This window comes from Zonotrichia leucophrys, chromosome Z (assembly GCF_028769735.1).
Source record: "Zonotrichia leucophrys gambelii isolate GWCS_2022_RI chromosome Z, RI_Zleu_2.0, whole genome shotgun sequence".
NCBI classification, from domain to species: domain Eukaryota; kingdom Metazoa; phylum Chordata; class Aves; order Passeriformes; family Passerellidae; genus Zonotrichia; species Zonotrichia leucophrys.
The window spans coordinates 18,558,711-18,573,629 of NC_088200.1; the positions used below are offsets into that span (position 1 = coordinate 18,558,711).

Below are 14,919 nucleotides of genomic sequence, written 5' to 3' on the forward strand. Positions count from 1 at the left end.
GCTTTTTTAACCACTTTCTCAAAACTCTCTAATTTTATAAATCCCAACAATAGCCATCTCCTCAGTGAAGAACTTTTTCCTAAGGTCTAACCTGAAATTTCCCTGCATCAACTTTGTTCCATTTCCTTGTGCCCAGTTGTTGGTCACTAGAGGGCAGAGATCAGCACCTTCTAGCTGAGTTTAATGAATTTAGCGGTACTAGAAAGGGAGAAATTGAAGTGGGCAAAAGGTTCTAGAAAGTGTGTAAGGAGTGTGAAGGATCTCTTTCCTTAAGTAGTAGATGAGTAGAACAATGCGATACATGAAATTACATGCAGTATGAAAATTTAGGTTGACAGTTCTGAAAAAATCAGCACAGCACAGAAACTAGGCATCCTTGTCAAAGGTAGCATTGAAAATCATGAAATGCAATATATTTTCAATAAAGTGCTTGTATTTAATGTTGAAGTCACTAAGTTCTAGCTGATAGAGGTTTGAGAGAGCTAGAATAGTGTAAATCTGTACATTCACTGCAGAAAACAGTTGGTTTAATTTTGTTATTCCAAGTCAGGTTGTATGTTTTCATTCTTAAATTTAATATGCACAGTCTGCCATACAAAGGATATAATGACTTTTTAGGGTTCTAATGCTAACACAGCATAGCATGCAATAAGCACATTAAAAGCTGACAGCTTGACTTATTTCAGTGTAACCTTCAGTATTACCTTGAAGAGTTTCCATTGAACAAGTCTTTGAAGTTTTGAGGAAGCTGGTCCCTTGCCGAGTGTTATATTTCTACTTTTTGGAAAAATCATCATTAATGGATGCAGAAAAACGGTATCAATAACAAGATTTCTGCAAATGACAAGAAGGATAATTTACAGGTGGTAATCTGGATAGTGACCAAATGCAAGAAAGAAGGTATGAGTTTACATATAGCCTAATACAAGAGACATTAAAAAACCCCCACCCACTCCAAACTATACCGTCTGAACAGAAAAAGGGAAGCGTCTCAATTGTTGAGAATGTTTATTCTGAGAGGTGTAGAGAGATGCCATGGAATAAAGAGTGAAATGGGAATGGCTTGGAAAAATTAGGCTAAAAGAGGCAAATTAGAGTACAGTCTTGTAGAAGGATGCACATAGTGTATATGGACTAAATGCAATAAAATCACTCTTCCACCTAGGAGTCATAGTATAATAAATTAGTGTTAAATTTGTATTTTGAAAACAATTTTGCTACTAGTTTATTGAGACCCCAGTGGATATATGATGACTGAAGTGTGAAATAAAGGCTGAAAGTTTTTTTCTAAATGGTGCTCTGATTTAAGCATTAATTTGTTGCAGAATGCTCCTAATCTGCTGTAATTCAAAGAACCTTCCTCTGCAGCAAGTGGAACCTGCCAGATTCTTACATATGGTTGTGCTTGCAGGTTGATTCTGATTTAAGTTTGGATATAGAATATTTCCATTTCTGTTCTTCAGCTGTATGTTTTAAGGTATTGTAATGCAATCAATGGTCAGAGTTTAGGAGCAGCTTTCTAATGTTGAGTCCATTTCATAAAAAAAAAGTCTAATGAATGGGGTCCACATTGTCGCTATTTGCAATCTGTATAGATACAGGCATAACACTGAGAGGAGCTCATTGTTGGGGCAACTCATATAGGCTTTCATAATATTGTTGAAAGCACTGAGGATGTTTGAAGAATCTTTTGCAACTCTACCTGCATCTGTGAAGAGGATCTGGTTTTAGTTACATGTTGTATAGAACGGAATGTGTATACTGATGTTATAACTCAAGTGTGATTATCTATACATTGTTCTTCTCTTTGGAATTTGACAAAAGCTTTACTGCCCTCTTCTGTTTTCCTAATTTACAAAATTTACATGTTGTTTTAGACAGTATTATAACTATTTGCTTGATTCTTGTGCAGGTAAAGGAAAGAGATGGAAAAACTTGTACTTTATATTAGAGGGAAATGATGCCCAGCTTATTTATTTTGAAAGTGAAAAACGAGCCACAAAACCCAAAGGACTAATAGACCTTAGTGTGTGTTCTGTCTATGGAGTACATGACAGTTTATTTGGCAGGTAGGACAATTGGGGTTTTTTTTAGTCCTGTTGCACCAAGAGTTAATGAGATAAAGAATTTTTGTAAATTCGAAGTGTTCTACATTATTTTTTATGTTTAAAAACAAGTACTAGTATTGTACTAGTTCATATAAGTAAACATCCTCAAAGATTGTTTTTGCACAATTACTATACTCAGAGTTACTTACACACTCAAGCGTTTTGAGTATGATCTAGTACATGTCTTACTGGTCATAAGAGCTGTGGGACACATTCATATAGGGAATTCCTTAGGTTAATACTGTTTCTTGAAAGAAAAATCCTTTTTGTATGATTAACTGGTTGTGAAAAAATGCTGAACTTCCACTGCTTTTAAACTCTAGGAATAGAGAGTTCACAAGTGTTTTGAGATGGCTGGTTTTTTTGCCTTAACTGTAAGCCAGCATACATGCTTGTTCAGTACACACCATTCTAAAAATGTGTCAGTGTTCTGAAGCAGGTTGCATGTACTGTAGTTTTGTTAAAATGACACAATATATTCAAAACCAAAATGCAGTTTTTAAAGATCTGATAAATCTTGTTGGAAGTCTTTCTCTTTCCATTTGTGGTGGTAACGTGTAGATGAACAAACATTGATGTAGTTATTCAATGCACCTTACAGACAAACAGGAGAAATCTGTTACTTCAGTGTAAACTTTGTTTTGGCACAGGTTAAGTGAAGGTGCCTGTTAATATGTGAAGATTAATTAAATTTAATTTTTGTTTTTCTTTTTTTTATTTTTAAGGCCAAACTGTTTTCAGATAGTAGTTCAGCACTTTAGTGAAGAGCATTACATCTTTTACTTTGCAGGCGAAACTCCAGAACAAGCACAGGTGAGAGCTTCTATTTGCTGCGTGTAAAAAAAGTAACTTTAAATCTTGTGTTGTTCAGTGATGTTCCCTTCTGAAGCAGGAAGCAAATATATCACAAATATTTAGTCGTTACACAGCAGGTGTTAAAATGAACTGGTAGCAGATCTGTGAGGGGGAAGGTTGGTGCTGAAAATCCAGCACCTGTATTACCTGTTCTTCATGGTTTTGGTTTTGACAGATTTCAGTCAGGCCCCATGTGCAGAACTTCCATTACTTTCTGTTACCTGTTTCTGGAGAACATACATGGTTTTTGACATAGTTCAATTCAGAAGAAAAAATGTACTCTCCAGGTCTTTTCCATGCTATAAAACACAGCACAGTAAGTTAGAGTTTTACTTCAGAGTGAAATAAATAAAATGCTAATGCATGTATGTGACCAAAGTGTATAGAACTGTCTTTTCCAGTCATTTGCCATGTATATAAACTGGTAGTCATGCCTGATGGTGCACAGAGTAAGATTTTCTGGGTTTATGTGGTGTCTTTAGTTACTAGCTCTCTTAACAGTTATGTTCACTGATTAAGAATTGTGGGATAGAAGCTTACTTCAGAGAAATGATTTTACCAGTAGATTGTATCTAAAATGATAGTGTGTTCTTGTTTAAGTTTTAAGCTCTGCAAGTTCACAGCTCTGATGTATACATTGGAAGTTAAGGTTTGCATTTGATGTTATTTGAATGACATGAAAGCTTTTTAGAGCACTCATAACAGACTGTATTCATCAGAGCATGAAGTCTATATAGTATTTTTTATGTTCTGTGTATAAAGGAAAGCACAGATTTTCTTTTTAAATTAATGCAAATTATTAAAAATTGTTAATGCAAATCATTAAATTTGGAGAGATGACATAAGAATTTTGTAGTGAAATTCATCATACAACTGTCAGTGTATTGACTTGGAGAGGCAGTATGCTGTATCATAATTGAGAATATATAAATTAAATTCCATGCTTCTTAATTTTTGTCATATCTGTAAAATCTTTTGTTTTCAAAAAAGTAAAGTAATTAAGAATGTGTAGAAGATAGAATGTCCTGTTTTGTTTCCTGAACAATTTGGTTTAATTTGATTTTGAAACTGCTTAACAAGCTGTTCACTGTGTTTATACAGAACACAGTTGTTTCAGATTTCTTTATAATATGGCTTTGGCCCAGAAAACTACAAAGAGATAACAAAGCTGAGAAAACTCAGCTTTCTTTACTTTCTACCATTTCATAGAAAAATAGAAACTTGGTGGGGTGTAGCTGAAAGCTTTTTCTTGGAAGGATTTGAAAACTGAAGCCTAACTCACAAAACTGAGAATAGATGCAGTACGTATTTCTGTATTTTTAAGATGCAGAAGATGCTGTGAAGAATGAGTGAAGCAGTGTTGTGGGGGTTTTAATGACATTGTTAAACTGTACTTTGAGAGTAGATAGCATATCTTTGAGATACTGACTGAAGAGAAGACTGTTGGTCAAAACCTAAATTTTGTGCTTTGCAAGAAATGTACAGGATTTAATGGTTGGGAAGACTAGTGAATGAGGCTATAATACGTCTTCCACCTTCTGAAAGCAAATTGGAGAATGTTGAATATATGCTTTATATTTCTCTGTTAATTGTTCAGTCTTTGTTTGAATTATACAGTGTTATGACTGCCATGTGGGACTACTGGAGAGAATAATCAGACCTGTTTGGCTTGTTGAATGCAATTTTCTCAGAAGTAAACAACTTTTTCTTAATTTTATATACAATTTGCAATTTCTTGTAGTATCACTGCACTGGAAAATTGACTAAGGTCACACTGTATATCCATTAGTAATGCTTGATAATACTGAAAGAGAAGATGGTTCAGATTTGCAAATTCTTTATGAGGTTTTGCTTAGTAATGATAATAAATTTGCTTTAATATTCAGTCTTTTGTACTGTGGAATTACAGAAAACTTAGGTTATGCCAAGGTAAAGGGAAAATTCAGATACTTTATACAGATATGTCTGTTCCACTGCAAGATGCTGTATCTGACTTGGTTTTCATTACATTCTTCTGCATCCTTCTCTCTTAGGACTGGATGAAAGCTCTGCAGGTGTTTTGCAGTTTAAGAAAATCCAGTCCAGGAACATCAAATAAACGTCTGCGTCAGGTGAAGCTGATATTGTGGGGTTGGAGGTGCATGTGGAGGAGTATTTTGTCTCCTCTGTGCAAAATGATATTAATAACTCTCAGGATTTTTCCATTCAACAGTAGTAAATCCTAAATAAAAGTCTAAAGAAGTCAGCAGCTTTTTGAATATGCCTCACATGGGAAATTAAAAAAATTCATACAACATGTCAACAAAAAATGTGAAAAAAAATTATATGACACATACATAAAATACCCATTATTTACATTTTAGTTACATGTAAATACATGTTATTTAACAAATGATACTCATTTTATATACATGCTGAGCCAAGCTTGTGTCTTAATTTCTCTTGGTCTCTTGAAAATACATGCCATAATTTCTTCAGAGAGAGAGGGCAATCAGTCTGAAATAGCTATGTCTGTAATGATTGGAGAATAACAGGGAAATACTTTAAGAATTTCTGATATTATTTAATCTGAGGAACATTGAATGTAGTTACTTGTTACAGGCAGTAGAGAGAGAATGGAATAAAATAGTGAATAAAAAGTAATAAACCACAACTGTTTGGTTGTGAACATTAAAGAAATTTGGATACTTCTGAATAAGTGAACTAAATTAGGTGAATTTACAGATAAAGTGACAGGTGCAGTTGGGAGCTTCAGGGTGCAAAAGCCAAACAAAAAGGGAATTCTTTTCTTCGAGAAGCAAAGACAGTGTTTATCTGCATAGAAGAATACAATATAATGTGTTGCACAAGAGAATTTCTGTTGGGAAAGCACCAAACAATAATCCATGGTATTTGGAATTGTTCATGGTTCTTACTCAAAGTGCCAGTCTTCCATTTCAGTAACTCCAAGGTGCCTTAAAAACGTGGGTCTGAATATTTGTTTTCACTAGTTATTTGAGTTACTCTTACTTTGTTCCTTGTGCTTCTTAAAATGTTCCAATACATTTGGTCTGTACTGTTCTAATAAGGAGTTTGGTATTCAGTATTCACATTAGCCTCTGCATAGAGGATTAAAATAACTCATTAATGTGCTTTGTATTTCAGCAACAAAAAAATAAATTTTTGTTTTTTTCAGGTCAGCAGTCTCATTTTGCATGTAGAAGAAGCTCATACACTCCCAGTAAAGCATTTTACAAATCCATATTGTAACATCTACCTGAACAGTGTCCAAGTAGCAAAAACACACATCAGGGAAGGACAGAACCCTGTGTGGTCTGAAGAATTTGTCTTTGAGTAAGTTTTAATTATCTTGAATTAGTGAATTTCACTTTCTGTTTGTGTTGGATTTAAGATTCCTAACACTTGTTTATAATTTTACAGTATTTTAAAAAATACTGTATATGTGCTTATACAGCAGCAATTTCAGACAAATTCTGCATGGGCAGAATTTTCTGTAGGTACCTATGTTTGCTTATTTAAGTCACTGATAATGATAACTGGGGATTGAAATGAAATTAGGAAAAGCTTAAATGCCAGCCATGTATAGTATTAATTAAGGCTCTCTCTCTTTTCTCCTAGTGATCTTTCATCTGATATTAATAGATTTGAGATAAGTCTTAGTAACAAAACAAAGAAAAGTAAAGATCCAGATATATGTAAGTATTCTTTGGTAAAAGATGCTTATACATTACAACAATGGATACTTTGTGTAGTTATCATTGTTTTTGTTAAGGGTTGTCACAAGAGAATTAAGTAGGCTTTTATGTTCACCATACTGCCTGTGTATGTTTTTGATGTCTGGTACTGGATTTCCATTCACTGATTTTAGTCATAAAATGCACTATGCTCTAGTCCTGTATGGCTGACATAGTTTTGCTGCTATGGTAACTACTGCTAGATAATGAATGTGCTTATCAAAAAGCAAGAGCAAAGAGAAATTCTCTTTATTGGTCTGCTACATAAAATGTTAAGTTCCATGGAATCTGACTACATGGAATTTCTTTTCAGGTTTTTGATTGCTTCCCATGAGACAGGGAAAGATGCAATTCTTCATTAAAAAAATAATCTTGGCAGCTTCTGAAGAAACCTTTCCTTTTTTTCTTTCCATTTTACCGCATCTGTTTTCTTCCCTTATTACCACACTTTGGCTTAAATCTGAGGTTATCTTAGTATCACTTTGAATGGAAAAGGATCTGTATTTTCTTCTCCTTGTATTAGCCAGATCAGTGCTTCTTTAATGTGGCTTTCTGTTCCAGTAAAAAAAGAAGAGTTTGAAGAGTGTGAATTTGAAGCTGTTAGGTAGAATTTTTTTCTAGGTCAGGTGTCTTCCCACACAATAATTTTAGGTTTATTTTTCTTTTTTTGTAGTTTCCCCCCCCTCCCCCTTTCACTGTATCTTGTTTCCCAATATACTTGTTCTGGGGCAGATTCAGCCCTGTGCCCCCTCTTTGCTCCTTGCAGGGCAGGATGGCTCTCCATGTCCTCTTGACATTTGTTCCAGGATTTTTCTATTATGTTCCAGGCTGTCTGTTCCAAGTCAGTCAGAGTATATATAATCTAGTGCAATTGTTTTCACTTTGCATATATTGTGTTACTGGTCTGTAACTTACACCAGAGCTAATTTACTGATTTTTGGTTTTCTGGGGTTTATTAAGATCTGTAGGGAAACCTTAGCCAAAGTAGGTATTTACAACTCATTTTGCATGGTCTTGCAGAACCTGATTCAATTTCAGATCTCTTTCTCCTTCTCTCACTAGAAAAGTTTCTGCATAGCAGGAGGAATAAAAGGTACATTCTCTCTGATAGATTAAGGAGCTATAAATGCAGTTGTGAACTTGGTCTTGAATTCACTTGAGCTGGAAAACTGATTACCTGTCTAAGCCTTGGCTAGGAAAAGAATCTTAAAAGGGTAGTTCTTGAGAGGGATACTTCAGTAGTTTCTTCGAAAGTATTTTTGTAGTTTCCTCCTTTCTGTCCAGATTAAGGAGATGCTGTTAGTTTTGTACATTCAGGTGATGGAAGGCTTCGTGTTCTAGGTCAGGGGCAGGATTGGCTGAATTTCTGTACTGCAATTATCTACACTCTTACAGCATAAGCATAATCCAGCGTAACTCTTTCATTTTGATATAAAGATTACACTAAGTCAACTTGAATGAACATACACCTCTGCTTACATCCTGAGCCCTATGAAGTATGTGAAGTTCATTGGGGTAAAATGAGTTAAATCACATTTCTCTGACATACATTGTGTTGCACTGCCAGAATAAACCTGTAACTCATCAAAAGCAAGATAACTGGTTCCTTTCCTTAACCAACCATCTTTCCTTTCCTTTTCAGCCACAGATGTTACTTGTGGAATGCTATGAAGTGGCAGTCCTGTACAGCTGATGCTATTCATCTTGCCAGTTATTAATTGGGTTAACTCACCTTTTCTGCTTGCTTTTCCTTCCATCTAATGCAGATTAAAGGTCCAAAATGTAATTGTTGGATTCACTGCTTTGTTCCTTCATTGTAACACACAAAACCTAAATACCAAAGTAACACATGAATGAAGGCTATCTTTTTCAGTATTTTAAAATATTTCCTGAGTTTTCAGGTCATTACATTGAAGTTTGTCTATTGTGAATGTTCTGTAGTTACTTTGGATTTTTTTAAGCATTCCACATAGTCAGAAATTATACTAAATAGTTCAGCAGCAATTGCATCAATTATATTAACTTTTTTTTCTGTTTCTCTAACTGTAAATTACTTAAGGACTTACTCACATGAATATATAATATGGCTTGAAAAATCCTAAGTCCTAGAATTTACTAGTAGACTTTCGTCTGTTACTGTTGACAGTTGAATTTTTAGATTTCAAAGGACAATACCATAAGGTGTTGACATGGAGATTCTGGTTTGGTTTTGCACTGCAGTGCTTAATTTCAAATTAATTCATATTGAATAGAAATCTCTTACTGAAAGGAGCCTACCAATTCAATGTAACATTATACACAGGAAAAAAGTCTTCCTACTTCAAAGTAATTTAATATAAATTTTGATAACTATTCTTCAGTCCCTGTACAGATATTTGGTATGATTTTTTAAAATCAAAGTCAAGTCATATTATTTATATTATAGCTATGAAGTGCTACAATAACCACAGGGAAAAACTAAATCATCAGCTTATTCTAGTAGTTCATTCACCATTTGTCTCACTGTGGTACATGTGCTTTATATGTGCAAGCAAATAAGAAGAAGAGCACATTGCTTAGTTGTGGATACTGAGTTTTGATGCCAGGGAGAAGTATTATAAGAAAGTAAATTTATTATGTAGGCTTATCACATTCCATCTGCACTGGTGATAAATAGCAGGTGGTGATGTGTTGTTTTTCATGCTGACTGATAATAAATGCATGAACTTTTATTAGTTCATCGGCTCCAAAGACTATGAAATAGGCAGCAGGATTGTCCTGAATGAGGCATTATAAATATAATATACTTCTGTTCCAGTATTAAATATTATCCTGCTATGTATTGCAACACTGGGACAATCTGCTGGAACTGTGGACAGTGTGTACTGGCTTTGCGGAAATGTAAAAAAAATATGCTCTTGGTTTTATGGACTTTTTTGTTTTTTTCATGTGCGGAAAGTAAAAGCAAATACCTTTCTCATGGAAAGAGAAGGTGTTTGACTGAGAGGGGCAGACTGGTAGGCTAAATGTAAAACTACTTGCGGACTCCTCTTGGAGCGAGTGTGTTTCAGAGGCACATTGTTGCCTCTGCAAGTGCCTGGCCCTTTCTTTGTGGGGAACACCCCTCCACTAGGGAGCACGTTGCTGGTCTTGATGGGCTTGTCTTCCCCCCCAGCTGCTGTAGCTGCTGCCCCAGACTTCAGCTGCATTACAGTCATTGCTTGGCAATTTTAGTGTAGCATCATCACCACTTAATGATTTGGCTATTCTTGAGCTGACTTTCATTATCTAGTCAGCAAGTGCTTGGGAACACTTTTTTTAACGTAATGTGCATAAACTGTTACTTAGACTAGAGTTATTATAAAAGTAAAACATACGTCAGTGTTTGGGAATACTATAGGAGCACTCTTAATCATAAACAGAGCAGATCCTGATCATGGTGTCAGTGCAAGGCTGGAAAGGGAGTAGTGAACTCTAAAGATTTAACCTGTATTTTAGTTTCTGTTATCTGGATTTGCATCCTACTTGGGTGTTACAAGGAAAGCCATGTCAATATTCATGTGGCATTGTTTTACAGATTGCCACGTATTTTTTCTTCAGTTTACAGGACACTGTTAAGCCATTGAAGAGAGAATTCATATATTGATAAAAAACTTTGTTTACTCTTGCTGGTATTTTTTTCCTGAAATAAGATGATATGTTAAAAATAAAACCATTTTTTATTTAATAGTAGCATTTATTTTGGTGGAGATAACCTACCTGAACAATGCTTTTTTTTTCCTTTAAGTGTTCATGCGTTGCCAATTAAGCCGATTACAAAAAGGACATGCAACAGATGAGTGGTTTCAACTCAGTTCCTATGTACCATTAAAGGGTATTGAGCCAGGATCTTTGCGTGTTCGAGCGCGATATTCCATGGAGAAGATCATGCCAGAAGAAGAATACAGTGAGTTTAAAGAGGTATGAACTAAAGTTTAACCATCCATTTATCTGGTTTATCTGTCAAAACTAATATTTTTCAGTAGTTGAGAGGGATCTCAGTAACACCGGTTGCTGTAAATCAAATAATATTTTTAAGTGACAGCAATGTATATATATCTATATATATATATACATATAGATATAGATATAGATATATAGATATAGATATATAGATATGTGGTCTTTTTCCAAAACTGTTATATGTAAGGAAAAATTTCTGAATATTTTAAATTTGTTTTTCTTTCAGCTTATACTCCAGAAAGAACTTCATGTAGTCTATGCCTTATCACATGTTTGTGGACAGGACAGAACACTGTTGGCTGGCATTTTACTGAAGATTTTTCTTCATGAAAAGCTTGAGTCCTTGTTGTTACGAACACTAAATGACAGAGAGATAAGCATGGAAGGTACTGCACTAAATCCCACAAAAGTTTACTGGAATTCTGGACAGGTGGGGAGGAAAGGGTTTGGGTGCTATCTTTTTTTTCTCCTCTTTTAGTTGCAGCTTATGTCAAAGAGTAATCATGTTCTTCCTCTCTTTTTCATGTCTCCTTTTTTCAGTTTTTCTCTTTCCAATTTCTTTTTTCAGATGAAGCTACTACCTTGTTCCGTGCCACCACTTTAGCAAGCACACTTATGGAACAGTATATGAAAGCCACAGCAACAAGTTTCGTTCATCATGCACTGAAGGACTCCATATTAAAGATCATGGAGAGCAAGCAGTCCTGTGAGGTGATACCTTAAACTGTGTTTTTAAACATTTTGGTTTGTTGACCCAATAATCCACTCGTTATTAACTATTGTGTTTACATTAAATATTAGTTGGAGAGACATTTAATAGTTTTTTTAGAACTAGACATTTTTACATCAGAAATACAGAAACTGAATTAATTAAGAGATGTTTTTATATGTTTTCCTGGATTTTGGCTTCAAACATTATTCATAGTAAAACTTACTAAGTTTTATAATCAAAATTTCTTTTAATCATTTAGCAGGGATTCTGCAGCTGTTACTGAATGTCCTAATCTAGGTAACTCTTGTTGCACTCAAGATATTGTAGAAATGAGGATCTGAACTTCTGTTTTAATTGTAAAATTCCATATTAAATGCTTGTTACTGATCCTGAAACTCTTTTAAAAATGACCCTCCTAACTCCTGTGTTTCACTTTAACTTCATTGTGGAAAAGATGGGAGTCATCAGAAATTTGGATTGAGAGAGACAAAAAGTCAGATGAAAAAATGGCGAATATCCAAGCTGATAAAAGCCACATATATATATATTAGAACTTAAAGCTGTTGCTTCACATTCCCTGACAACTTATTGAAACATTATTGATTTCTGTAAGAGACTTGTACGACTGCACAATATTTCATTTGCTTTGAAACACTACTCAGTGTGTAATATTCAGAAACTATATATATATGTATATATATATATATGTAGTTCTAGGTACAAGAATAAACATATTCTTTTTCTGTTTTAGTTAAATCCCTCAAAGTTAGAAAAAAATGAAGATGTAAACACTAATTTGGCACATCTGCTCAGTATACTTTCAGAATTGGTGGAGAAGATATTCATGGCTGCAGAGATACTGCCCCCGTAAGTTTGCACTTTTCTGTTCAGATTTATATTTGAAAACTTGTGTTTCCATGAATAACATTGTACATTAAAGTTATGTTCTTACTGATTTATCCTAATGTTGCTGTATAGAAACAGAGAAAAACTGATGGGGGAAAGGAACGCTTCTGGCAATTAATAGTGTTTTACAAAAGCCTCTGGCTGGCACATTTGGTTTTCTTTTAAAGGAGTAATTACAAGACTTGAGATCAGGGACAAAATAGTAATAAAATAGTTAATTTCATATTTTTACAGAAAGGTAGAAGACGGTGGTAGTTAGCAGACAGTGATGTCTATTTGTTAGTCTTCCTCCTCTGAGATAGAGATCGAATTATTAACAGCATATTAATGATACCATTCTATGCCTCATTTTGTCTGCTAGGGAAATGCAGAGGCTATTTGTCCCCTGCTTCTTTTAATTGATAAACTAACTTATTTTCACACCTCAGATTTGAATCATCTAATATAAAGTGGATAATACAGAGTTTCCTTTCACAGTGTCATTAGCTTTTAAAGTATATGAAACCCTCAGTTTTGAGTCATTGCAGTAGCACGGAATTTTCTTTTGTGTTAGTGCTGGCAAGGTTAGCATTGAAAATTGCAGTCCTTTTAAGTATATGATGCAGTGATCAGCATTTTCTGAAATACACCACAAATGTCCTTTTATTTTTTTTTTCATGGGAGAGAACTATTGCTGTGGTGCTTAACTTTCTTTTTTCACTGTATGTCATGTATGGAAAGAAATGCTTTTGTTTAGTTAAGAGAAAAACAAAAAGAAAATTCAACCATCAAAGCGGTCTTTTTTCAAAAAGGGAATACTACTTAAGTAAACAGTTACAAAACATTTAATTCCCATCTGAATGATCACAGAATAGTTTTTCCTTTTGAAAACAACTTTTAAAATACAATTCTTATAAATTTGTTAACTTTAACTAAGAGGTAATTTATAATTTCAAGATTTGTCTAAGTTATTAATATAAAGTTGATAATAGTTCTGCATCAAGTAGGAGGTTGGTCTAAGTCCTTTCCGATCTGCTTTTTTGATTCTGTAAGTTTAATGGAAGGAGTAATTGGCTACTATTTCTGCAGGACATTGAGGTATATTTATGGGTGCCTGCAGAAGTCTGTTCAAAACAAATGGCCAGCTAACACTACCATGAGAACCAGGGTTGTTAGGTAAGTTACTTGTCAACCTTATTCTGGAAATTTTTCTTTGAAGCCTTGTTGGAGACATACTTCAGTATGCTTATCTATGTTTCTTTCAGTGACAAAACTGTATGAACTTACACAGGTTACTGCAGTGCTTAAGATATTTATGATAATGAAGCACAATGTCCCAGTTAAAGGTTGAGCTTGGTGGATTCTTGGTCTTGTTCTTAGAGCCTTGCCAAAATAAAATAATATAGTATAGAGGTCAGTATAGCTTTACTTAATGGTTTTCAGTTTGAATTTACAGTACTAAAGACCTAATCATGTTGAAATATTCTGGAGCTCCTCTGAAAATGCTGCTGGAGGTTACAGAACCTGGCTCTTCTGAACTCACACCAGCCACCAAAACTCCAGTCTACATTATTAAACCAGCACAATACAAAACTAACTCTAACTGTTCACTGCCAGGGCAGGTCAAACAAAAACCTTTGACAAAGCTGTGGTCTTGACACTTTTTTTTTCTAAACGTGGCAGGGATTTTAAGGGTATCGGAGCCTCAGCTTTTCTTTTCCTGATGTCAAGCAGTTGTATGGTTAGTTGAGGTTAATCTCCCATGGAGGGATCTTTAAGAGTATTTGTCTTCGGCTTGTATTTATCGTTTTGACACCAGAAGCCTTATGTGTTTCATTCTGTGAAGTGGCATTGCCTTCAAATGGAGACTGCTCCTACTTGAGAGCTTCTTTTACTCTGAAGGGCTAAGCTGCTGGAGGGCTGTAAAGGTCAGTAGTGAATTCCCTTTCTCTGGCTGTTCCTCCCCAGGTCCAATCTCTGGCTGTTCCTCCCCAGCTCCAGAGAGGACCATGTGGCTTTCCTTAGTGAACACGCAGCTCACTTTGTTTTCCCAGTAGTCTCCACTGGATGTTAAAATATTTTGTCACTTGCTTTTGTGGTGTTCCATTTTCACAAGTGGATACTAGAGATTTTTCTTTGGAGTGGAGTTTCACCGCCTTCAGTGATGTTTATTACCTTCCATTGTGCTATTTTTGGTTTAAGAATGATTCAATATTCAGAGCCAGATGGACAGTTTTTGATATCTGGGTATCTCTTCTCTATTGTATCAGTCATAATGTGCTACCATTTCTCTCTGGTTTAAAACTCCATTATAGATATTTGCTCATTCCTAATTTAGGCAGGTTGACAAAGGTAAGGAATATCAGATCTTCCCTATCAGCAGGGTCTCTGCTAGATGTGTACCTTGTTGGCCTTCAATTTTGGGCACTTTTAAGAGAGTGACTGGTGTATGTGCCAAGACTTCAAAATTAATTACTGACTTGTAGCTTTGAATTCTCACCACAAAAATTATTTTAGCTTAACCTCTTGCCAAGAACTGTTTTCTTACCAGCCCATAACTGGTATTTCTTAAAGATACCTAGTATGTTCTGTCATACATGTATCTTGGACTTACAGAAGGTGCATCAACATCACTATATTTGTC

The 14,919-nt window shown here is 34.9% G+C and overlaps 1 protein-coding gene across 2 annotated transcripts in view; it reads left to right on the forward strand.

The window, feature by feature from the left end:
- The window catches only part of RASA1 (RAS p21 protein activator 1), a 48,224-nt gene that overhangs the window by 27,017 nt on the left and 6,288 nt on the right, over positions 1–14,919 (forward strand). For both annotated transcript variants that reach the window (XM_064736866.1, XM_064736867.1), the window contains 10 exons: positions 1,913–2,069; positions 2,834–2,921; positions 4,997–5,074; positions 6,139–6,296; positions 6,582–6,658; positions 10,464–10,636; positions 10,905–11,064; positions 11,247–11,389; positions 12,142–12,257; positions 13,365–13,451. In XM_064736866.1, the coding sequence (XP_064592936.1) occupies positions 1,913–2,069; positions 2,834–2,921; positions 4,997–5,074; positions 6,139–6,296; positions 6,582–6,658; positions 10,464–10,636; positions 10,905–11,064; positions 11,247–11,389; positions 12,142–12,257; positions 13,365–13,451 (1,237 nt within the window). The remainder of the gene's footprint in view (positions 1–1,912; positions 2,070–2,833; positions 2,922–4,996; positions 5,075–6,138; positions 6,297–6,581; positions 6,659–10,463; positions 10,637–10,904; positions 11,065–11,246; positions 11,390–12,141; positions 12,258–13,364; positions 13,452–14,919) is intronic.